The sequence below is a fragment of the Oncorhynchus mykiss genome, chromosome 1 (assembly GCF_057628025.1).
Source record: "Oncorhynchus mykiss isolate SJ-2025 chromosome 1, ASM5762802v1, whole genome shotgun sequence".
Taxonomy (NCBI): domain Eukaryota; kingdom Metazoa; phylum Chordata; class Actinopteri; order Salmoniformes; family Salmonidae; genus Oncorhynchus; species Oncorhynchus mykiss.
In genome coordinates this window covers 75,313,272-75,336,920 of record NC_143022.1, presented here as the reverse complement: position 1 = coordinate 75,336,920, position 23,649 = coordinate 75,313,272, and the positions used below count along the sequence as shown (strand labels likewise).

Here is a 23,649-nt window from a genome sequence, read left to right as displayed (position 1 = left end):
GGAATGTAAGCTCCGCCTGGTTTCGGACTGTGAATCTATCCCCACCTACTGGGTTGAGAGTGTAATGAATCTCACCTTTCCATGGCCAGTCAACATGACATGACATCTTCTCAGCCCAGGAGTCAGCTGAGTTGGACCTCTATGGTTGGACCACCTTGACCTCCCCGCTTGATCATTCCTGCCGAACAGAACCTTCCTTTGTCCACCTGTTTCACAGACAGCCAGACAGAGATTTAAATGATATTGCATAGGCCTATTTTGAAGCTACTGATGTTTTTAAATGACACAAACATAAACTATACAACCTCATAATGTATGTTTTTGTCATTAAAACAAATCAGTAGCTTCAAAATAGGCCTATGTAATATTTCTAAAATGTTATTTTGGATTGTGTTGTGGTAATAGACAAATAGTACGTGCTACCTGGGGGGGCAGGTAGCCTAGTGGTTAGAGTGTTGGGCCAGTAAGGTAAAAATCTGTCATTCTGCCCCTGAACAAGGCAGTTAACCTGTTGTTCCTAGGCCGTCATTGTAAATAAAAATTTGTTCTGACTTGCCTAGTTAAATTAAATAATGGCATCTTTTTGTAGGCACTAACTTTTTTAAATGTTATTTTATTTAACCTTTATTTAACTAGGCAAGTCAGTTAAGAACAAATTCGTATTTACAATGACGGCCTACTAAAAGGCAAAAAGCCTCCTGTGGGGACAGGGCCTGCAATAAAAAATGTTTTTAAATTAATAAATAAATATAGGACAAAACGCACATCACGACAAGAGAGACAACACAACACTACATAAAGCGAGACCTAAGACAACATAGCATGACAGCAACACATGACAACACAGCATGGTAGCAACACAACATGACAACAACATGGTAGCAACACGACATGGCAGCAGTACAACATGGAAGCAGCACAAAACATTGTACAAACATTATTGGGCACAGACAACAGAACAACGGGCAAGAAGGTAGAGACAATACGTCACGCAAAACAGCCACAACTGTCAGTAAGAGTGTCCATGATTGAGAAATTGAGATAAAACTGTCAAGTTTGAGTGTTTGTCGCAGCTCGTTCCAGTCGCTAACTCCGCCATGGTTCGTTGGACAAAGCCTATGTAGGAATTAATGGGTTTTTTGGAAGATTTTGGAATAATCACCGAAAACAATGTCTGTGGTAAACACAGGCTTATGAAATCTTATACGTTTTGTTCTATGAGATCATCTTCATCAGCTAACATCACTTTTTGTAAACATTTTGAAGCATTTATGTAATTTTAAAAAGCACATAAAGGCTTTATAACATAAGGTCATGTTAACTGACTGATATTATCTCATAGAACAAAACGTATAAGATCTCCTAAGCTTGTATTAACCTCATACCTTATTTTCAGTGTTTATCTCAAGACCCTATTATTTTCCCATTCATTTTCCCCATAGAAATGGCTGAACGAACCAGAGGTCATTTCCGGCTTTTAAGACTACAAGTTGGCACGCTCTATATTGTTGTACTATGGTCATGAGGCTTCAATAATAATAATTCTTCAATAATCAATTATACGTGAATGTCAAGAAATATTTCAGATTGTGCCGTGGAATGTTTTTAATGGAGGATGCCTAATTACAAAAGGAGGCTACTGCATTTGTTTGAATTTGCAGTAGAAATGAATGGAAACTGATTTTTTACATTGACACATCAGATAGAAACTGTTGAAAGGAGCGGAATAGGAATAGCTAGTGTCATCGTAAAGTCAGACGCCTAGTGGTGAGAAAAAAATTATTTGTATATTAGACAGGTTGGTTAGCAACCAAAACGAGTAGCACGCAAACATGGGGCAAAACAGATGGGGTTGGCTTAGATTGTTGACAACATGAAAGCTGTATTCCGTCTTGTATGTTTATTGAAAACATACATAAATGAAACTTTGAAAATACATCATTACAAGTTGTTGGTAAGCTAGCGAAATTTAGCCATATTAGCATTGACGGGAAATCAGTCAAAACACCTCAAAACAAGACATGCTATCAATAACAAGATAAAACTAGCCATTTACGATGCCCACATGGCAGTTTCTTGTCATTCTATTCATTGCTAGCAATCTGGCCATCCAGAATCACAACAACACACTGACTTCTGCCCCATGGAAGTACGTACATCGTGTTTGTGATGTTGTCAACCCATCTATGGAGAGTTGGATATATCCACACAAGTTAAACATCCTGCATAGCATAAGCATAGCATACAAATCACTGATTAACAGGTATCTCTAACCTCATCTTTGACCAATTTTCAACATAGACCTTTTTCAGACCTCAAACTGTTGTCTATCATTTGCAGCCAGAGATAGCAGTATATATTATTAAATTAATGATATATACCCATTGTTTCTTAAAGATTATAAACTGGGTGGTTCGATCCCTGAATGCTGATTGGCTGAGAGCCGTGGTATATCAGACCGTATACCACAGGAATGACAAAATATTTATTTTTACTGCTTTAATTACAATTTCAATGTTTTTTCTTTATTTTACTATTCTTTACATTGTAGAATAATGAAAAAACACATATGGAATCATGTAGTAACCAAAAAAGTGTTAAACAAATGAAAATATATTTTATATTTGAGATTCTTCAAAGTGGCGGCGCTCCTAGTGTCCCGGGGACTTTAGTGCCAGGAAAACTTAAATCAGTTTTACCTAATTTCTATCAGCATGTTAAATGTGTAACCAGAGAGAAAATCATTCTAGACCACCTTCACACCACACACAGAGACACATACAAAGCTCTCCCTCGCCCTCCATTTGGCAAATCTGACTATAATCCTATCCTCCTGATTCATGCTTACAAGCACAAATTAAAGCAGGAAGCACCAGTGACTCAGTCTATAAAAAAGTGGTCAGATGAAGCAGATGCTACACTACAGGACTGTTTTGCTATCACAGACTGGAATATGTTCTGGGATTCTTCTGATGGCATTGAGGAGTACACCACATCAGTCACTGGCTTTATCAATAAGTGCATTGAGGACGTTGTCCCCACAGTGACTGTACGTGCATACCCCAACCACAAGCCATGGATTACAGGCAACATTCGCACTGAGCTAAAGGGTAGAGCTGCCACTTTCAAGGCTCTAACCCGGAAGCTTATAAGAAATCCCGCTATGCCCTCCAACGAATGATCAAACAGGCAAAGTGTCAATACAGGTCCAAGATCGAATCGTACTACACCGGCTCTGATGCTCATCGGATGTGGCAGGTCTCACAAATTGTTACAGACTACTAAGTGAAGCACAGCCGAGAGCTGCTCAGTGACACGAGCGTACCAGACAAGCTAACTTACTTCTATGCTCGCTTCAAGGCAAGAAACACTGAAACATGCATGAGAGCATCAGCAGTTCCATGCATGCGCTGACCAACTGGCAAGTGTCTTCACTGACATTTTCAACCTCACCATCATTTAGTTTGCTGATGACACAGTCTATAGGGAGGAGGTCAGAGACCTGACCGTGTGGTGCAAGGACAACAACCTCTCCCTCAACGTGATCAAGACATTGGAGATGATTGTGGACTACAGGAAAAGGGGGACCGAGCATGCCCCCATTCTCATCGATGGGGCTGTAGTGGAGCAGGTTGAGACCTTCAAGTTCCTTGGTGTCCACATCACCAACAAACTAACATGGTCCAAGCACACCAAGACAGTCGTGAAGAGGGCACGGCAAAACCTATTCCCCCTCAGGAGACTTAAAATATTTGGCATGGGTCCTCAGATCCTGAAAATGTTTTACAGCTGCAGCATCGAGAGCATCCTGACGGGTTGCATCACTGCCTGGTATGGCGACTGCTCGGCCTCCTATCACAAGGCACTACAGAGGGTAGTGCGTATGCTCCAGTACATCACCGGGGCCAAGCTTCCATCCAGGACCACTATACCAGGCTGTGTCAGAGGAAGGCCCTAAAAATTGTCAACGACTCCAGCCACCCGAGTCATAGACTGTTCTCACTGCTACCGCATGGCAAGCGGTACCGGAGTGCCAAGTCTAGGTTCAAGAGGCTTCTAAACAGCTTCTACCCCAAAGCCATAAAACTCCTCAACAGCTAATCAAATGGCTACCCAGACTATTTGCATTGCCCCCCCCCCCCCCCTTCTACGCTGCTGCTACTCCCTGTAATTATCTATGCATAGTCACTTTAATAACTCTACCTACATGTACATATTACCTCAATTACCTCGACACCGGTACCCTCGCACATTGACTCTGTACTGGTACCCCCTGTATATAGCTCCGCTATTGTAATTTACTGCTGCTCTTTAATTCTTTGTTATTCTTATCTCTTATTTAAAAAATACATATATTTTTGTATTTTCTTAAAACCACGTTTTTGGTTAAGGGCTTGTAAGTAAGCATTTCACTGTAAGGTTGTATTCGGCGCATGTGGCAAATTACATTTGATTCGATTTTGGCCTTGATGACAGCTTTGTACATTCTTGGCAGCTTCATAAGGAAGTCACCTGTAATGCATTTAAATTAACAGGTGTGCCTTGTTAAAAATTCATTTGTGGAATTTCTTTCCTTCTTAATGCATTTGAGCCAATCAGTTGTGTTGTGGACAAGGCCGCAGTTGTCTACAGAAGATAGCCCTATTTGGTAAAAGGCCAAGTCCATATTATGGCAAGAACAGCTCAAGGAAGCAAAGAGAAACAACATTTCATCGTTACTTTAAGACATGAAGGTCAGTCAATCCGGAAAATTTCAAGAACTTTGAACATTTCTTCAAGTGCAATCGCAAAAACCATCTGAAACTGTCTCTCATGAGGACCGCCACAGGAAAGGAAGACGCAGAGTTACCTCTGCTGCAGAGGATAAGTTCATTAGAGTTACCAGCCTCAGAAGTTGCAGCTAAAACAAATGCTTTCCAGAGTTCAAGTAACAGACTCATCACAACATCAACTGTTCAGTTGAGACTGGTTGCATCAGGCCTTCATGGTCGAATTGCTGCAAAGAAACCACTACTAAATGACAGCAATAAGAAGACTTGCTTGGGCCAAGAAACAAGCAATGGACATTAGACTGGTGTAAGTCTGTCCTTTGGTCTAATGATTCCAAATATGAGAATGTTGGTTCCAACCGCCGTGTCTTTGTGAGACACAGAGTAGGTGAACGGATTATCTCTGCATGTGTGGGTCCCACCGTGAAGCATGGAGGAGGAGGTGTGATGGTGCTTTGTTGGGGACACTGTCAATAATTTATTTAGAATTCAAGGAGAACTTAACCAGCATGGCTACCACAGCATTCTGCAGCGATACGCCATCCCATCTGGTTTGCACTTAGTGGGACTATAGTTTGTATGTCAACAGGACAATGACCTAACACACCTCCAGGCTGTGTAAGGGCTATTTGACTAAGAAGGAGAGTGATGGAGTGCTGAATCAGATCAACTGGCCTCCACAATCGCCCGACCTCAACCCAATTGAGATGGTTTGAAATGAGTCGGACCGCAGAATGAAGGAAAAGCAGCCAACAAGTGCTCCTTCAAGCCTGTTGGAAATACATTACTCATGAAGTTGGTTGAGAGAATGCCAAGAGTGTGCAAATCTGTCATCAAGGCAAAGGGTGGCTACTTTGAAGAATCTAAAATATGAAATATATTGTGGCAGATGGCAGGGAGAAGTGAGGGGAGTGGTTATTGAAGGGAGATGTTTTTCAGCCCGCTGGCTCCACCCCCGAGCCTTATATGGACTTCCTACCCCAACGAGGCGAGCCTGTGGGCCTTTAAGCCAGGGAGTACTTGGGAATAAAAGAGGAAACGGCCTGCACAAAGGGGCAAAGAATGGATCGTGAAGAGTGAGTCGTGAAGAGTGAGTCGTGAAGAGTGAGTCGTGAAGAGTGAGACGTGAAGAGTGAGACGTGAAGAGTGAGACGTGAAGAGTGAGACGTGAAGAGTGAGAGAAATATCTGTGTGATTTCCTGTTGTGACCTGGACTGTCTGCTTACCCCCACTGTCTACTAAACCGGTTTGGCTTAGGACCTGAGTTTTAGGATTACCCCTGGAGAACGGCACAGACAACGAGAACTGATTGGTCATATACCACACCCCCTTGTGCCTTATTGCTTAAATATAACTTATAAATGCCTAATGAGCTTAGTTCAACTGTCGTGACCCATCAGAAACCTTTTTTTTTTATACCAATGTTTGTTTACGAACTCTGTATAGGCTTTTCATCTTATGGCTGGTCAGTCCTTGCATCCATAGCTATGCAGATGAATTTGAAAGTGGTAATGTTTCTCCAGCCCCATTCCTCAGCTGTTTTAATTGTCAAGAATTGATTGACAGGGAAGAGTTTGTGATTGATCCCGACTTGACAAGAGTTTACCTGACACATTCAGCTGTAATGTTAAGAAAAAAAAGTGCATTCATTGTCATGAAATAAAGAGGAACCAGTTTGGTCATTGTTACTTTCTTTATTGTACCTCACCACTGCCTTGCCACTGCCTATCGAACAGAGAGGGTATATACACTGCTCAAAAAATAAAGGGAACACTTAAACAACACAATGTAACTCCAAGTCAATCACACTTCTGTGAAATCAAACTATCCACTTAGGAAGCAACACTGATTGACAATAAATGTCACATGCTGTTGTGCAAATGGAATAGACAACAGGTGGAAATTATAGGCAATTAGCAAGACACCCCCAATAAAGGAGTGGTTCTGCAGGTGGGGACCACAGACCACTTCTCAGTTCCTATGCTTCCTGGCTGATGTTTTGGTCACTTCTGAATGCTGGCGGTGCTTTCACTCTAGTGGTAGCATGAGACAGAGTCTACAACCCACACAAGTGGCTCAGGTAGTGCAGCTCATCCAGGATGGCACATCAATGCGAGCTGTGGCAAGAAGGTTTGCTGTGTCTGTCAGCGTAGTGTCCAGAGCATGGAGGCGCTACCAGGAGACAGGCCAGTACATCAGGAGACGTGGAGGAGGCCGTAGGAGGGAAACAACCCAGCAGCAGGACCGCTACCTCCGCCTTTGTGTGTTGGAGGAGCAGGAGGAGCACTGCCAGAGCCCTGCAAAATGACCTCCAGCAGGCCACAAATGTGCATGTGTCTGCTCAAACGGTCAGAAACAGACTCCATGAGGGTGGTATGAGGGCCCGATGTCCACAGGTGGGGGTTGTGCTTACAGCCCAACACCGTGCAGGACGTTTGGCATTTGCCAGAGAACACCAAGATTGGCAAATTCGCCACTGGCGCAGTGTGCTCTTCACAGATGAAAGCAGGTTCACACTGAGCACGTGACAGACGTGACAGAGTCTGGAGACGCCGTGGAGAATGTTCTGCTGCCTGCAACATCCTCCAGCATGACCAGTTTGGCGGTGGGTCAGTCATGGTGTGGGGTGGCATTTCTTTGGGGGGCCGCACAGCCCTCAATGTGCTCGCCAGAGGTAGCCTGACTGCCATTAGGTACCGAGATGAGAACCTGAGACCCCTTGTGAGACCATATGCTGGTGCGGTTGGCCTTGGGTTCCTCCTAATGCAAGACAATGCTAGACATCTTGTGGCTGGAGTGTGTCAGCAGTTCCTGCAAGAGGAAGGGATTGATGCTATGGACTGGCCCGCCCGTTCCCCAGACCTGAATCCAATTGAGCACATCTGGGACATCATGTCTCACTCCATCCACCAACGCCACGTTGCACCACAGACTGTCCAGGAGTTGGTGGATGCTTTAGTCCAGGTCTGGGAGGATATCCCTCAGGAGACCATCCGCCACCTCATCAGGAGCATGCCCAGGTGTTGTAGGGAGGTCATACAGACACGTGGAGGCCACACACACTACTGAGCCTCATTTTGACTTGTTTTAAGGACATTACATCAAAGTTGGATCAGCCTGTAGTGTGGATTTCCACATAAATTTTGAGTGTGACTCCAAATCCAGACCTCCATGGGTTGATAAATTTGATTTCCATTGATCATTTTTGTGTGATTTTGTTGTCAGCACATTCAACTATGTAAAGAAAAAAGTATTTAATAAGAATATTTCATTCATTCAGATCTAGGATGTGTTATTTTAGTGTTCCCTTTATTTTTTTGAGCAGTGTATTATTACCCTGTGTGTATGTGGCACAGGCTTGCCCTGATAATATTTATACCCTACAGTATCTCTGTGTTTACCCTACAGTATATCTGTCGGTGTGTGCTATTTTGGAAACCGATGCATCCTGAGCCATATTCTACGAATGTAGTTTGAGGAGTAAGCAAAGTAACCTTGGTCGACTGAGTTCAACTTGGGATAACCGGTTCCACAAAAGTGGCTCACCTTTGAGCCAGGTACATTTATATGGCAATGAATCCTTCAGATCTAACCTGCTCCAGGGCAGGCTAACTCAGGGCTTATGGTGCTTTCAAGATGAGGTCAAATTGATACCACGTCAAAGCACACCAAAGTAATAAAATGAAGATGGCACTTCTAAAAGTCAACTTCACATAATAGCCTGCTACATTTTCAAGATAACTTTAATTTAGGCACAAATGTGTCACTGACTTGCCCACGGATTCACGTTTCATCATTGTCTTAATAAAGAGTTCCGCATTCGACGAGCCATGTGCGACATTCATGCGCAGTTGCAAGCATGCTAACGAGTCATGTCCAGTTTCAACTGTTCTACCTTATTATTATTCGACCATGCTGGTCATTTATGAACATTTGAACATCTTGGCCATGTTCTGTTATAATCTCCACCCGGCACAGCCAGAAGAGGACTGGCCACCCCACATAGCCTGGTTCCTCTCTAGGTTTCTTCCTAGGTTTTGGCCTTTCTAGGGAGTTTTTCCTAGCCACCGTGCTTCTACACCGGCATTGCTTGCTGTTTGGGGTTTTAGGCTGGGTTTCTGTACAGCACTTTGAGATATCAACTGATGTACGAAGGGCTATATAAATACATTTGATTTGATTTGATTTGATGTCCACCGTCATCGTACGGATGAAGCCTGAGCTGGAATGCGAACTGAAGCCGCCTAGCTTTAGATAACCCTGAGTAGATCTTGCTCATTTTAGGCCCTTTGTAGACTTCTAGTTACGTTTAAAGTTTTTATTAGACTTATATAGCATATACACATGGTATACACTGTCCAAAGAAATGCTTACTTGCAGGTTCCTTCTCGACAATGAAAACAACAACAGGAAATAATAAAAGATGAGAATACGAACATAAAGTAAATGGCTCAATAGAATAAAAGAAACATTTTATTCTGATATGATCTGTGACACAGACAATATCTTGGTGTCATTATACTCTTTATATTGTGCTTTAAATATGGACTATGTCTAGATTCTGAAATTAAATGGCACATTCATTTATTCAAAATAATAAATATGAATATCTCAAAGTTTGAATTGGAGAAACCTGAAGGATGGTTTCTTTGCTGTCATCTTATCAATTATCTGAATTCCTGGAGAGGAAATATTTTTATGTTATTGAACAGGGGGGCTCTTGTCAGCTGTCTCGGAACCATTACTGTGATTGGGTCCGATAGTTGGAAACGGTCCTTTGATGCTGTGTTTTGCAAGCAGCATTTGGGAGCACTGGCTACCTCAAAAAAAAGAGAGGGGTCCAGCTGCATACGGTGCCTTCGGAAAGTATTCAGACCCCTTGACTTTTTCCAAATGTTGTTACATTGCAGCCTTATTCTAAAATGGATTAAATAAATGAAAATCTTCAGCAATCTACACACAACACCCCATAATGACGAAGCAAAAACTGTTTTTTTGAATTTTTGCAAATGTATTACAAATTAAAAACAGAAACACCTTATTTATATTAGTATTCAGCCCCATTGCAATGAGACTCGAAATTCAGCTTAGGTGCATCCTGTTTCCATTGATCATCCTTGAGATGTTTCTACAACTTGATTGGAGTCCACCTGTGGTAAATTCTATTGATTGGACATGATTTGGAAAGGCACACAACTGTCTATATAAGGTCCCACAGTTGACAGTGCATGTCAGAGAAAAAACCAAGCCATGAGGAAGAAGAAATTGTCCGTAGAGCTCCGAGACAGGATTGTGTCGAGGCACAGATCTGGGGAAGGGTACCAAAACATTTCTGCAATATTGTAGGTCGCCAAGAGCACAGTGCCCTCCATCATTCTTAAATGGAAGATGTTTGGAACCACCAAAACTCTTCCTAGACCTGGTCGCCCGTCCAAACTGAGCAATTGGGGGAGAATGGCCTTGCTCAGGGAGGTGACCAAGAACCTGATGGTCACTCTGACTGAGCTCTAGAGTTCCTCTGTGGAGATGGGAGAACCTTCCAGAAGGACAACCCTCTCTGCAGAACTCCACCAATCAGGCATTTATGGTAGAGTGGCCAGATGGAAACCACTCCTCAGTAAAAGGTACATGACAGCCAGCTTGGAGTTTGCCAAAAGGCACCTAAAGACTCTCAGACCATGAGAAACCAGATTTCCTGGTCTGATGAAAGCAAGATTAAACTCTTTGGCCTGAATGCCAAGCATCACGTCTGGAGGAAACCTTGCACTATCCCTACGGTGAAGCATGGTGGTGGCAGCATCATGCTGTTGGGATGTTGTTCAGCGGCAGGAACTGGGAGACTAGTCAGGATCGAGGCAAAGATTAACGGAGCAAAGTACAGAGAGATCCTTGATGGAATCCTGCTCCAGAGTGCTCAGGACCTCAGACTGGGGCAAAGGTTCACCTTCCAACAGGACAACGCCCCTAAGCATTTGGCCAAGAGAACGCAGGAGTGGCTTTGGGAAAAGTCTCAATGTTCTTGAGTGGCACAGCCAGAGCCTGGACCCGATCGAACATCTCTGGAGAAACCTGGAAATAGCTGTGGAGCAACGCTCCCCATCCGACCTGACAGAGCTTGAGAGGATCTGCAGAGAAGAATGGGAGAAACTCCCCAAATACAGGTGTGCCAAGCTTGTAGCGTCACACCCAAGAAGAATCCATGCTTTAATCGCTGCCAAAGGTGCTTCAACAAAGTACTGAGGAAAGGGTCTGAATACTTATGTAAATGTGATATTTCAGGGTTTTTTTTAAATATAAATTTGCAAAAATGTCTAAAAACCTGTTTTTGCTTTGTCATTATAGGGTATTGTGTGTAGATTTACGAGGGGGGGGGGGGGGGGGGGGGGGGAAACAATTCAATCCGTTTTAGAGTAAGGCTGTAACGTAACAAAATCTGGAAAAAAGTCAAGTGGTCTGAATACTTCTATGTATTCAGACCACTCTATGGCCCATCATCTCTCAGGCCCCTCTCCAAAGCCAGGATCGTCACTTCTGGGCCTGACACATGAAGTGGATACTTTTTTCTCTTTACCTCAGAGAGGATCGTGTCCAAACGACTGACAACACACAAGATCTAAACTAATACACAATGAACCCATGACCGGTGCACAGTGTCCTTCGCCCCCGCCTGCCGAGCACTGTTTCCGTCAGGTCTGTTAATGTTATAACGAGGGAAGGAGCTAGCTAGCTCGGCTAGGACATCGGTACACAGTGTCCTTCGCCCCCGCCTGCCGAGCACTGTTTTCCGTCAGGTCTGTTAATGTTATAACGAGGGAAGGAGCTAGCTAGCTCGGCTAGGACATCGGTACACAGTGTCCTTCGCCCCCGCCTGCCGAGCACTGTTTCCGTCAGGTCTGTTAATGTTATAACGAGGGAAGGAGCTAGCTAGCTCGGCTAGGACATCGGTACACAGTGTCCTTCGCCCCCGCCTGCCGAGCACTGTTTTCCGTCAGGTCTGTTAATGTTATAACGAGGGAAGGAGCTAGCTAGCTCGGCTAGGACATCGGTACACAGTGTCCTTCGCCCCCGCCTGCCGAGCACTGTTTTCCGTCAGGTCTGTTAATGTTACAACGAGGGAAGGAGCTAGCTAGCTCGGCTAGGACATCGGTACACAGTGTCCTTCGCAGGTTCCAACATCAACAGATTACACATCAATTTTAAGATAAAACATTGCACAATTAACCCTATCAATCACGAGACAACACTGTTTGTAAGCTTTTAAGTTATATCAAACTCAACCGTTCATCTTTTCAGGTGATGAAGAAATGGATGCCTTATGGTATGGTGGAGTATTCAAAATGGGTCAACTGAGCCCCTTTATCTCCTGAATGTTTCGTCATTCAGGTTCAAAAAGTCACTTTCTGACCACCTCTTTCATGGGCAGACATGTATTGAACGTTTTGTTTAAATCAAAAGGGTTTCTGTCAAAAAGGGATCTAATTCAAATGGATTTACCCTATGATAAGTTTCATTCAGACCATTTTATTCAAAACCGAAAACTAATCCTTCCAATAGGTGGCAGTATAGTCATATCATTGAGGGGTCTTGGCGTTGGAGAGGCCTGAGAAATTGGCCTGAGAGATGGTCTAAAAAACTTACCCACCAGTAAGTAGCTTGCAGTGTAGAAAGGGGCCTGAGAGATGATGTCTAAACTTATCCCACCAGTAGGTGGCAGTATAGTGGGGAGCCTGAGAGATGATGGGCGCGTTCGAAAGGTGAGACTGACTGAGCTACAAATCACCTTGCATCATAAATAACTATTCAATATTATTTGTAGATGAGTCAGTCAATCACAATGTACCCATGATATATCACGGTTTTAATGCTCTCGAACACAGCCAATGTCTGCAGTTACACTTTATTGCAAATAAAAGTCAACGGAGTTGAAAGATTCAAAGCCGGATGTTCCCATGTCTGTACGGTTGCCATCAGTTAACACAGCCACAAAGTCAAAATTGTCTGTATCGTAAACATTCATGAATACAAACAATTTGCCTTTCGGTCTTCATTTACAGTTCGGCACAAGGTTAGCAATGTGTTGAAGGCTAGGGTTAATGTTATGTTTCAAATCAGTGTTTAAGAATATAAATTGTAGAAATAGGCGTGGTTTATACCTTTATGGCTGGGGTAAGTAGTGACGACTCAGTGGTACTGCTAGCGGAACACTAGCCCCCATATTGAGCTTGGCTGTGAGCAGTACGGTTGTAGTAAGCTGCACATACCCAGGGATGGTCTTCCTTTAATGCATGTAAATTAGACACAGATGGTAAGGGTACAGTAGGTGTTTTTATTTAGGAACAGTGCAGCATAACTTGTTGAGAGATGTCGACGCGGTCGGAGAGAGAGAAAGCCCAGAAACTGAATGAGCAGCATCAGGCCATTCTGTCCAAAATGCTCCGAGAGGACGACAACAAGCACTGCGCTGACTGCGAGGCTAAAGGTAATCTCTGCTGCTGAAATACAGACAGTGAAGCTAGGTTAACCCACCAAGTGGTTGTGGTTTCATATACGCCATCCCACCCAGCCACACATGGGAGTTTGACTTCTGCCTGAGTGTGAATGAGCATGCTAACAGACATTGGCTAGCTAGCCAAGGTACACCGGTCATTCCATTTGACAGGGTTGATAGCTTGCTAGCCTAGCACGATGGAAGCAACACAAAAAGCAGGTATTGGCTCCGATGTCCTTCTCTCCAATTTATTTATGAGCGGAAAAACAATGTCGGAGACCAGTCTCCAGTATTGCCAGCACACAAGTCAATAAGGGCGGATCATACAATCCTGATGTAGCTAGCAGTGACTGTCAAGCAGGTTTTGATTCAGTTCAGCGAACCACCCATCTGTGATTAATGAATGCCTCTTGCGTCATGATGACGTGTTTTGCTAACATTTACCTTTCGTTTATGGACAGTCCCTATTTTAATTTCACTATCAGCTACAAGTGTGTTGACCATGACCATGCGAGCATTGATCAGTCAACAGCATGACGTGCCCATATTTCATACCACTGGGTCCTTATCTGCTTTGCCCTCTAGAGTTTCTCTGGTTGGTCTCAAAGTTAGGCTTTTGAGATGTGACTGTAGTTGCCATAGCTCCGAGAGAGGCCAGTCCAGACTGGTTCTCACGTGGTTGGGGGATGCTGGTTGTTTGATTGACAGATGGGGCCAATGAACAGCAGAGTTTATGGATGATGCTGTAAAATGAGGGATACATCCAGGAAGAGGACAGGTGACAACTGACAACAACTTTGCACTATCCTTTGTCAGACACAAAAGTTGACCTGGCACACACTACACATTGCTCTTTCAAATTCCAGATTCACCTCCATCTGAATACAATATATTGTATAGCCTACATGGGTATTATCCCAGGAGTGTGTTGTCGAATTTGTGCACTATACACCCACCCATTGCTAAATATCCTGGGCAGGCTCTAATCTGTAGAATGGTTCTATTTGTTTTCTATTCTTAGCCTATGTAATCCTGCTTTATGTAACGCTGAATTATAGCTCAGTCAGGTAAAAGGAAGTGTCAGTGTTTGTTTATTAAGTGAAAGCTCCACTCAAGCTGCATCCTTGGGTGCTTTATATGTGAATGCTCACGCTGCATCCGTCTCTACGTCTGCCCACGTTGTGTTTAAGTGTGTGTGTGTCGTGAGGCATTTGTTCCTGTAAATTGTGTGTGTGCATAGCCTATGGGTTATGATTGTGAGATGCTGCTGTCAGCTCATATTTCTTAGCACTGTGTTAGAGAAAATGGAAGGAAAGCGGGAGAGAGAGAGAGGGATCGTTCTATACTGGGGTGTTGCTTATCTCCTCTCTCTATCTTCTCATTGCCTAAGCTCTGGTTTCTATGTCTCCAGTGTCCACGCAATGGGCAAGGAAAATTACCCAGCACCCTTCACTGCTTCTCCTTCCATGGCCTACAAGATGGGGCAAATAAGTGTGTTTCTGTTTTAATGGCTTCCCACCTACAACTCAGGTTTCAGGACAGTCTCCACCATGTTGCGTTTACCAATATCCATGCCTTTGAGATCAGAGCTGGGGTTGTTTGGAGTCTGGACTATACACTTGGGAATTAGTGGTAAGACCTTCATCAGGCTTAGGGGTCAACTCTTCTCTGCAATCAGAGGAAGATATTTTCAGCTGCTTTCTTCCTCCGTGTTGTCATGCTGCAGTAAGGGTTGATAGTCATTTGACTTCAGACGTCACTGAGTAACAAGGGCCTGAGGCACTCTCGCTTCACTCACTATTTAGTAAAATACGCAAGCTGGCACAGACATGTTGCACTGTCTCATTCTGTCAATATGTCTCTCAATACAACGTATCTGCCCTTTGTGCTAGTGCTGAAGTTAGTATTAGCAAGGGGGAGATGGCATCTCTCTCAACACACACCCCAGAGGCATGTTAACCCATGACTGGTAGAGCAGCCCTCTGATAGGCTGGCCCAGGCCGGGTGGGTGTGGCTCATAGGTTACATCATCAAGCTCCATCTGATCACACACTATCAGTTGGCTTTGTTGTGCCTAGCCTACTAAACCCAGACCACACAGGAAGAATACCTCTCGTTTCATTTCCACCTCTGCAGTGAAACTGGGAGAGGGGGGCTAGGTTGTGTGTGTTCCTAGACAGCCAGGACTATGTGTGACAGACCTGCAATAATGGTGAATAGGTGGGGTGTTGGCCCGTAGCTTTGACTACTGCCGTGTGACGAGTGACTCACCTGAGCTGCTCAGCTGTAATTCCACCCTGCCCGCCTGTGTCTCTGTGCCTGTAAACACTGTGTGCACACTGCCCTACATTCTCAGGGTGTGTGTGAACAAATGTTAGTGTATACCTCTACCGTTGCTGTGTCTCAAGGCACATAAACCTCGGCTAGAACAGAGTGCTTTCCTTTTCGATCATTAGACTTGCCTACTTGTGCTGGGACCGTAGCATGTGTTTATTGGTAGGCTATCATCTGGCATGGCAGAGGCACTCTCTCTGCGCTGGCATGATTTTTTCTGTGTTGGCACGGCAAGCTTGGCAAGAAGGCCAGATGGGCACAGAGGGTTGTTCTGACCCCCCCCCCCCCCCCCCTCTCTGCCTCTCTGCATGCCTGTGGGAGCCAAAGCCCATATATTGTATGGCTCTTGAAGTTAGCCTGACACGATGACGCCTAGTCTGCTTCTACACCTGCATTGCTTGCTGTTTGGGGTTTTAGGTTGGGTTTCTGTGCAACATTTTGAGATATCAGCTTATGTAAGAAGCGCTATATAAATACATTTGATTTGATATCCTGCATGTTTTTGTGAAGCACCTTTTTGTGAGCCACTATTCAGGGAATCCAGTGTTTCTGCAAGAGGGATTAGCAACATCTCTCAACATTTGTGAGAAAGTGCTCCATAAATATAGAAACCTCTCCCATCTTCCCTGTGTTCTCATGAGGCCTGCCGACTGTTCCTCTTATCACCAATAGGTGGTGCCAGAAGCCCAATAACTCAGTGGGTGAAAGTCAGGGACTCGATGGAGAGGAAGCCTCATTTTATGATCTCTCAACCCAATACTTTGTGTTACTTCATTTTCTTCAGAGGACAGAAGTAACCTAGTAATTTGAATGTTATCTGATAACAGGGTGGTAGATGCCCAGTCGGCCCTATGGCTCAGAGCCAGTATCTACAAAGCATCTGAGTAGCAGTGCTGATCTAGGATGAGTCTTGCCTTTTAGATCATAATGAATAAGACTAATATAGACAGATCCTAGATCAGCTCTGGTACTCTGAGATGCTTTGTGGATACAGGACCAGGTGCCTGCGTTCAACATAGACATCATTGACACACAGCTCAGAGGAGTCGGCTCTGACAGATCCAGCTCTGAGGCTCGTCAGCAGTGGATTAAGTGAATGTCTTTATGCAACAAATGTTAATACATTGAACCGCATCATGTCGAACCGAAATGCATTTTTTCATTCCTCTAATGAAACATTTGAGTTCGAAAGGGTATCGTTCCTGTACCATATCAGAGGCAGTCTATCTAGATGCGTATGGAATTACCCTTGAAACGGAGGATGCTCACCCCTAGTATTTACCCATGTTCCATTCATGCTTGTAGAATATGTGTATGCTGTGTGAGTAGCTGCAGTCCTTCTCTGAACACGGCTGGCCTTCTCTGGGGACTAGTGCCACAGCCTTGCAATCCAACCTGGACTGCACTGCATCCAGCCACCACCAGGGAGCAGCAGAGCGCTGTTCTCCAGTGCTAGAGGTAGAAGTTGTCCCCCTACCCACAAATCTAAGATCAGATAGGCCTGCTAATACTAACCTTTAGGCCCTATCTGATCTTAGATCATGTCAGGGGGGTGACAAATATCTAGCCTAACCCTGTATCAGTGGTTGAGTGCAACTTGATCTACTGCAACTTGTTCCTCAAGCACTTGTCATTGATTGGGTGGATTTAATTTTCCACAGCTTTGAACAATGGTGACACAGACAAGTCCAGGAGTAGGAAGTTGCTGAGACGACCTGTCAGTGTCTTCTGGAGAACTGTCTTCTACAGCCACCAGCTTCCCTGTTCTACACACACACACACACACACACACACACACACACACACACACACCAAGCCCTGTCCTCAGTTTGATGGCAGTGGCCTTAATTTCAAGCTTGGCTGCTTGTCTCCACTAGTTTGAAAGCTACACTGTCACTCACCGAGGCTCTAGGGGTGTGTGTGTGTGTGTGGGGGGGGGGGGGGGGGGATGTGTTTGTTAGGTTGGCAGATCAGGTCTATAGTCAGTCAGTGGCTGATCTTTGGCAGGGGGTTCTGACTAATCAGCTAATCAATGCTCTTTAGTCTGGACCACGCTTAGCCTAATTGAATGAATCAGTGTTTTAGTGCTGGGCTGGAACAAAAACTATTACACTCCTGGAGTTGGTACAGTAGCAGAATAATAACGGTGTGTGTGTCTGCTTCTGTGTAGGTCCGCGATGGGCGTCGTGGAACCTGGGGGTCTTCATGTGTATCCGCTGTGCTGGCATCCACAGGAACCTGGGCGTCCACATCTCCAGAGTCAAATCTGTCAACCTGGACCAATGGACCCAAGAACAAATCCAGGTACCATGGGGGTGTGTGACGGGCAATGAGGTCTGTGGGTGGTTTTTGGGGTGTTGTGTTCTGTTTGCGGCTGAGGGTGTGTGTGTGTGTGAGCATTAGACAGATGAAGAAAAAAATGGTGTGTTTGAGGATTGGGGGGGGGTTTAAAATTAAACCCAAAGTGTAGGCCTGTCTGTGGTTTGTTGAGGAGTTGTCTGTCAGGGTAGATGGAGCTTGCGTTTCTCTCTGAATGTTAATTGCTGTTTTAATGGCTAATTAATTCCCGATGGGTAATTATTCCAACTTTAGATCATTCATTCCTCCTATCAAATCCATCTTTCTCCTCATCTTCCTGTGGCATTTATCTTCAGTGTGTGTGTGTGTGTGGGGGGGGGGGGCTGCCTGCCTGCCTGCCTGTTTGTGTATGTGTGTCATTACCAAATACAAACCGACTAGAATGTAAATATAACATTTCAAAGCAGTTGTGGTGACACTTTCTCACTTCCTTTAAATTCCATTTGTTTTGAAGACCTTTGCCCTCTGCTTGAATATGTGATGCATTACGAAGCTAGAGATGTCTAATGATATATTGAAGGCTGTTATCTCTCTCCCCTGTGTGTGTAGAGTATGGTAGACATGGGGAACAACAAGGCCAAACAGCTGTACGAAGCCCACCTCCCAGACACCTTCAGACGTCCACAGACCGACCAGTATCCTCTCTTCTCCCTGTGTGTGTGTGTGTGTGTGTGTGTGTGTGTGTGTTCAGTAATGATGAACCACTCTGTGTTGATCTGCATTTGACCAGCACCCATCACAACACAGTTCCTCTTCCCATGTCACTTTGGACCCAGTTGTGATGAGACACACATTTGGACACGGCACCTTTGCGTGCCTGGGTTGTATTGGAGAGTGCAATGCAACATGGGAGCTGGGCTGCCTGCTGTTCTGACAGGACAGCTGTGTGTTCTTAATAACAGCTGTTCCTGTTCAAACTCGGACTGAATTCACACGGTCTGCCTGGTTCAAGTCTAATAAATCATCTGGTAGCTAGCCTTTTCGGGGGATGGGCATCAGTTTTTCCTTTTTGATGGCTCCTGCTAGTACTGACAGTAGTTCAAAGCCGTAGGGGTCGAGCTAGCTAGACTAATTGGTAGGTAGGTCAAATGTGTAGGCCTACGTATTCATTGTGTGGGTAGTTGGCGCATTTGAAATAAGGCGGTGTGCTTTGCTTTCATGTTGTCCTTCTCCCCCTCACCTTTTTTTGTTAAAGTGCCTTTCCTTTTTCATGGTTCCTTTGTCTGTCTGTCTTTTCTTCACTCCCATCTTGCCCATCTCCTTTTCTGTTTCTTCTCCGTTGTCAGGTTTGCTGGTCTCTCTGTCTCTCTTTTCAAATTCAATTCAGTCGACGTTATTGACATGGCAAGTTAAATGACTTACAGTACCAGTCAAAAGTTTGGAGACCTACTCATTCTATGGTTTTTCTTTATTTTCTACATTGTAGAATAATAGTGACATCAAAAATATGAAATAACACATGTAATCATGTAGTAAACAAATCAAAATATATTTGAGATTCTTCAAAGAAGCCACCCTTTGCCTTGATGACAGCTTTGCACACTCTTGGCAGTCTCTCAACCAGCTTCATGAGGTAGTCACCTGGAATGCATTTCAATTAACAGGTGTGCCTTAAGTTCATTTGTCGAAATTCTTTCTTTCCTTAATGCGTCTGAGCCAATCAGTTGTGTTGTGACATGGTAGGGGTGGTATACAGAAGATAGCCTTATTTGGTAAAAGACCAAGTCCACATTATGGCATGAACAGTTCAAATAAGCAAAGAGAAATGACAGTCTATCATTGACTGACCTTCATGTCTTAAAGTAATCTGGAAAATTTCAAGACCTTTTAAAAGTTTCTTCAAGTGCAGTCGCAAAAACCATCAAGAGCTATGATGAAACTGTCTCTCATGAGGACCGCCACAGGAAAGGAAGACCCAGAGTTACCTCTGCTGCAGAGGATAAATTCATTAGAGTTACCTGCCTCAGAAATTGCATCCCAAATAAATGCTTCACAGAGTTCAAGTAACAGACACATCTCAACATCAACTGTTCAGAGGAGATTGCGTGAATCAGACCTTCATGATGGAATTGCTGCAAAGAAAACACTACTAAAGGACACCAATAAGAAGAAGAGACTTGCTTCGGCCAAGAAACATAAGTAATAGACATTAGACCGGTGGAAGTGCGTCCTTTGGTCTTCGGTGTCTAAATTTGAGATTTTTGGTTCCAACTGCCGTGTCTTTGTGAGACGCAGAGTAGGTGAACTGATGATCTCTGCATGTGTGGTTCCCACCGTGAATCATGTAGGAGGAGGTGTGGGGGTGCTTTGCTGGGACACTGTCAGTAATTTATTTAGAGTTCAAGGCACCCTTAACCAGCATGACTACCACAGCATTCTGCAGCAATACGCCATCCCATCTGGTTTGCGCTTAGTGGGACTATCATTTGTTTTTCAACAGGACAATGGCCCAAACACCTCCAGGCTGTGTAAGGGTTATTTGACCAAGAAGAAGAGTGATGGATTGCTGCATCAGATGACCTGGCCTCCACAATCACCCAACCTCAACCCATTTGAGATGGTTTGAATGATTTGGACTGCAGAGTGAAGGAAAAGCAGCCAACAAGTGCTCTGAATATGTAGGAACTCCTTCAAGACTGTTGGAAAATCATTTTCAAGTGAAGCTGGTTGAGAGAACGCTAAGAGTGTGCAACGCTGTCATCAAGGCAAAGGGTGGCTACTTTGAAGAATCTAAAGTCTAAAATGTATTTAGATTTGTTTTAATACTATTTCTTTTTTTCTTTTTTACTAGTTTCCATATGTGTTCATAGATTTGATGTCTTCACTATTATTCTGCAAAATAGTAAAAATAAAGAAAAAACATTGAATGAGTAGTTGTCAACTTTTGACTGGTACTGTACATTGTCAAAGTACACACACAACAATGGTGGGACAAACAGCAATAAGACATCAGTAATAATCGTAGTTGTGGAAATAGTATTACCACTAACAGCAATAAGACATCAGTAATAATCGTAGTTGTGGAAATAGTATTACCACTAACAGCAATAAGACATCAGTACTAATCGTAGTTGTGGAAAAAGTATTACCACTAACAGCAATAAGACATCAGTAATAATCGTAGTTGTGGAAATAGTATTACCACTAACAGCAACAGCAATAAGACATCAGTAATAATCATAGTTGTGGAAATAGTATTACCACTAACAGCAACAGCAATAAGACATCAGTACTAATTGTAGTTGTGGAAATAGTATTACCACTAACAGCAACAGCAATAAGACATCAGTAATAATCGTAGTTGTGGAAATAGTATTACCACTAACAGCAACAGCAATAAGACATCAGTAATAATCGTAATTGTGGAAATAGTATTACCACTAACAGCAATAAGACATCAGTACTAATTGTAGTTGTGGAAATAGTATTACCACTAACAGCAATAAGACATCAGTAATAATCGTAATTGTGGAAATAGTATTACCACTAACAGCAATAAGACATCAGTAATAATTGTAGTTGTGGAAATAGTATTACCACTAACAGCAATAAGACATCAGTAATAATCGTAATTGTGGAAATAGTATTACAACTAACAGCAATAAGACATCAGTAATAATTGTAGTTGTGGAAATAGTATTACCACTAACAGCAATAAGACATCAGTAATAATCGTAATTGTGGAAATAGTATTACAACTAACAGCAATAAGACATCAGTAATAATTGTAGTTGTGGAAATATTATTAACACTAACAGCAACAGCAATAAGACATCAGTAATAATTGTAATTGTGGAAATAGTATTACAACTAACAGCAATAAGACATCAGTAATAATTGTAGTTGTGGAAATATTATTAACACTAACAGCAACAGCAATAAGACATCAGTAATAATTGTAATTGTGGAAATAGTATTACAACTAACAGCAATAAGACATCAGTAATAATTGTAGTTGTGGAAATATTATTAACACTAACAGCAACAGCAATAAGACATCAGTAATAATTGTAATTGTGGAAATAGTATTACCACTAACAGCAATAAGACATCAGTACTAATTGTAGTTGTGGAAATAGTATTACCGCTAACAGCAATAAGACATCAGTAATAATCGTAATTGTGGAAATAGTATTACCACTAACAGCAATAAGATATCAGTAATAATTGTAGTTGTGGAAATAGTATTACCACTAACAGCAATAAGACATCAGTAATAATCGTAATTGTGGAAATAGTATTACCACTAACAGCAACAGCAATAAGACATCAGTAATAATCGTAATTGTGGAAATAGTATTACCACTAACAGCAATAAGACATCAGTACTAATTGTAGTTGTGGAAATAGTATTACCACTAACAGCAATAAGACATCAGTAATAATCGTAATTGTGGAAATAGTATTACCACTAACAACAATAAGACATCAGTACTAATCGTAGTTGTGGAAATAGTATTAGCACTAACAGCAATAAGACATCAGTAATAATCGTAGTTGTGGAAATAGTATTACCACTAACAGCAATAAGACATCAGTAATAATCGTAGTTGTGGAAATAGTATTACCACTAACAGCAATAAGACATCAGTAATAATCGTAGTTGTGGAAATAGTATTACCACTAACAGCAATAAGACATCAGTACTAATCGTAGTTGTGGAAATAGTATTACCACTAACAGCAATAAGACATCAGTAATAATCGTAATTGTGGAAATAGTATTACCACTAACAGCAATAAGACATCAGTACTAATTGTAGTTGTGGAAATAGTATTACCACTAACAGCAACAGCAATAAGACATCAGTAATAATCGTAATTGTGGAAATAGTATTACCACTAACAGCAATAAGACATCAGTAATAATCGTAGTTGTGGAAATAGTATTACCACTAACAGCAATAAGACATCAGTAATAATTGTAGTTGTGGAAATAGTATTACCACTAACAGCAACAGCAATAAGACATCAGTAATAATTGTAGTTGTGGAAATAGTATTACCACTAACAGCAACAGCAATAAGACATCAGTACTAATCGTAGTTGTGGAAATAGTATTACCACTAACAGCAATAAGACATCAGTAATAATCGTAGTTGTGGAAATAGTATTACCACTAACAGCAATAAGACATCAGTACTAATCGTAGTTGTGGAAATAGTATTACCACTAACAGCAACAGCAATAGGCATCAGTAATAATCGTAGTTGTGGAAATAGTATTACCACTAACAGCAATAAGACATCAGTACTAATCGTAGTTGTGGAAATAGTATTACCACTAACAGCAACAGCAATAAGGCATCAGTACTAATCGTAGTTGTGGAAATAGTATTACCACTAACAGCAATAAGACATAAGTAATAATTGTAGTTGTGGAAAAAGTATTACCACTAACAGCAATAAGACATAAGTAATAATTGTAGTTGTGGAAAAAGTATTACCACTAACAGCAATAAGACATAAGTAATAATTGTAGTTGTGGAAAAAGTATTACCACTAACAGCAATAAGACATCAGTAATAATCGTAGTTGTGGAAATAGTATTACCACTAACAGCAATAAGACATCAGTACTAATTGTAGTTGTGGAAAAAGTATTACCACTAACAGCAACAACAATGTGAATAATAATAATAAACTAAATCAATAGTAGTAGGGAACTCTCAATATGACTGATAGGCCTCATGGCATGGTATG

The 23,649-nt window shown here is 42.6% G+C and overlaps 1 protein-coding gene across 13 annotated transcripts in view; it reads left to right on the top strand.

Moving 5' to 3' along the window:
- The first annotated feature begins 12,431 nt into the window (after positions 1 to 12,431).
- Positions 12,432 to 23,649, top strand: part of smap1 (small ArfGAP 1) — a 59,726-nt gene continuing 48,508 nt past the window's right edge. For 6 of the 13 annotated variants that reach the window (XM_090240069.1, XM_090240089.1, XM_090240081.1 and 3 more), the window contains exons 1-3: positions 12,953 to 13,248; positions 17,762 to 17,895; positions 18,499 to 18,584. In XM_090240069.1, the coding sequence (XP_090096195.1) occupies positions 13,131 to 13,248; positions 17,762 to 17,895; positions 18,499 to 18,584 (338 nt within the window). In that variant the 5' untranslated portion in view covers positions 12,953 to 13,130. Of the gene's footprint in view, positions 13,249 to 17,761; positions 17,896 to 18,498; positions 18,585 to 23,649 lie in introns of all 13 variants that reach the window. The other 7 variants (XM_090240013.1, XM_090240033.1, XM_036984688.2 and 4 more) reach the window with 6 other exon arrangements.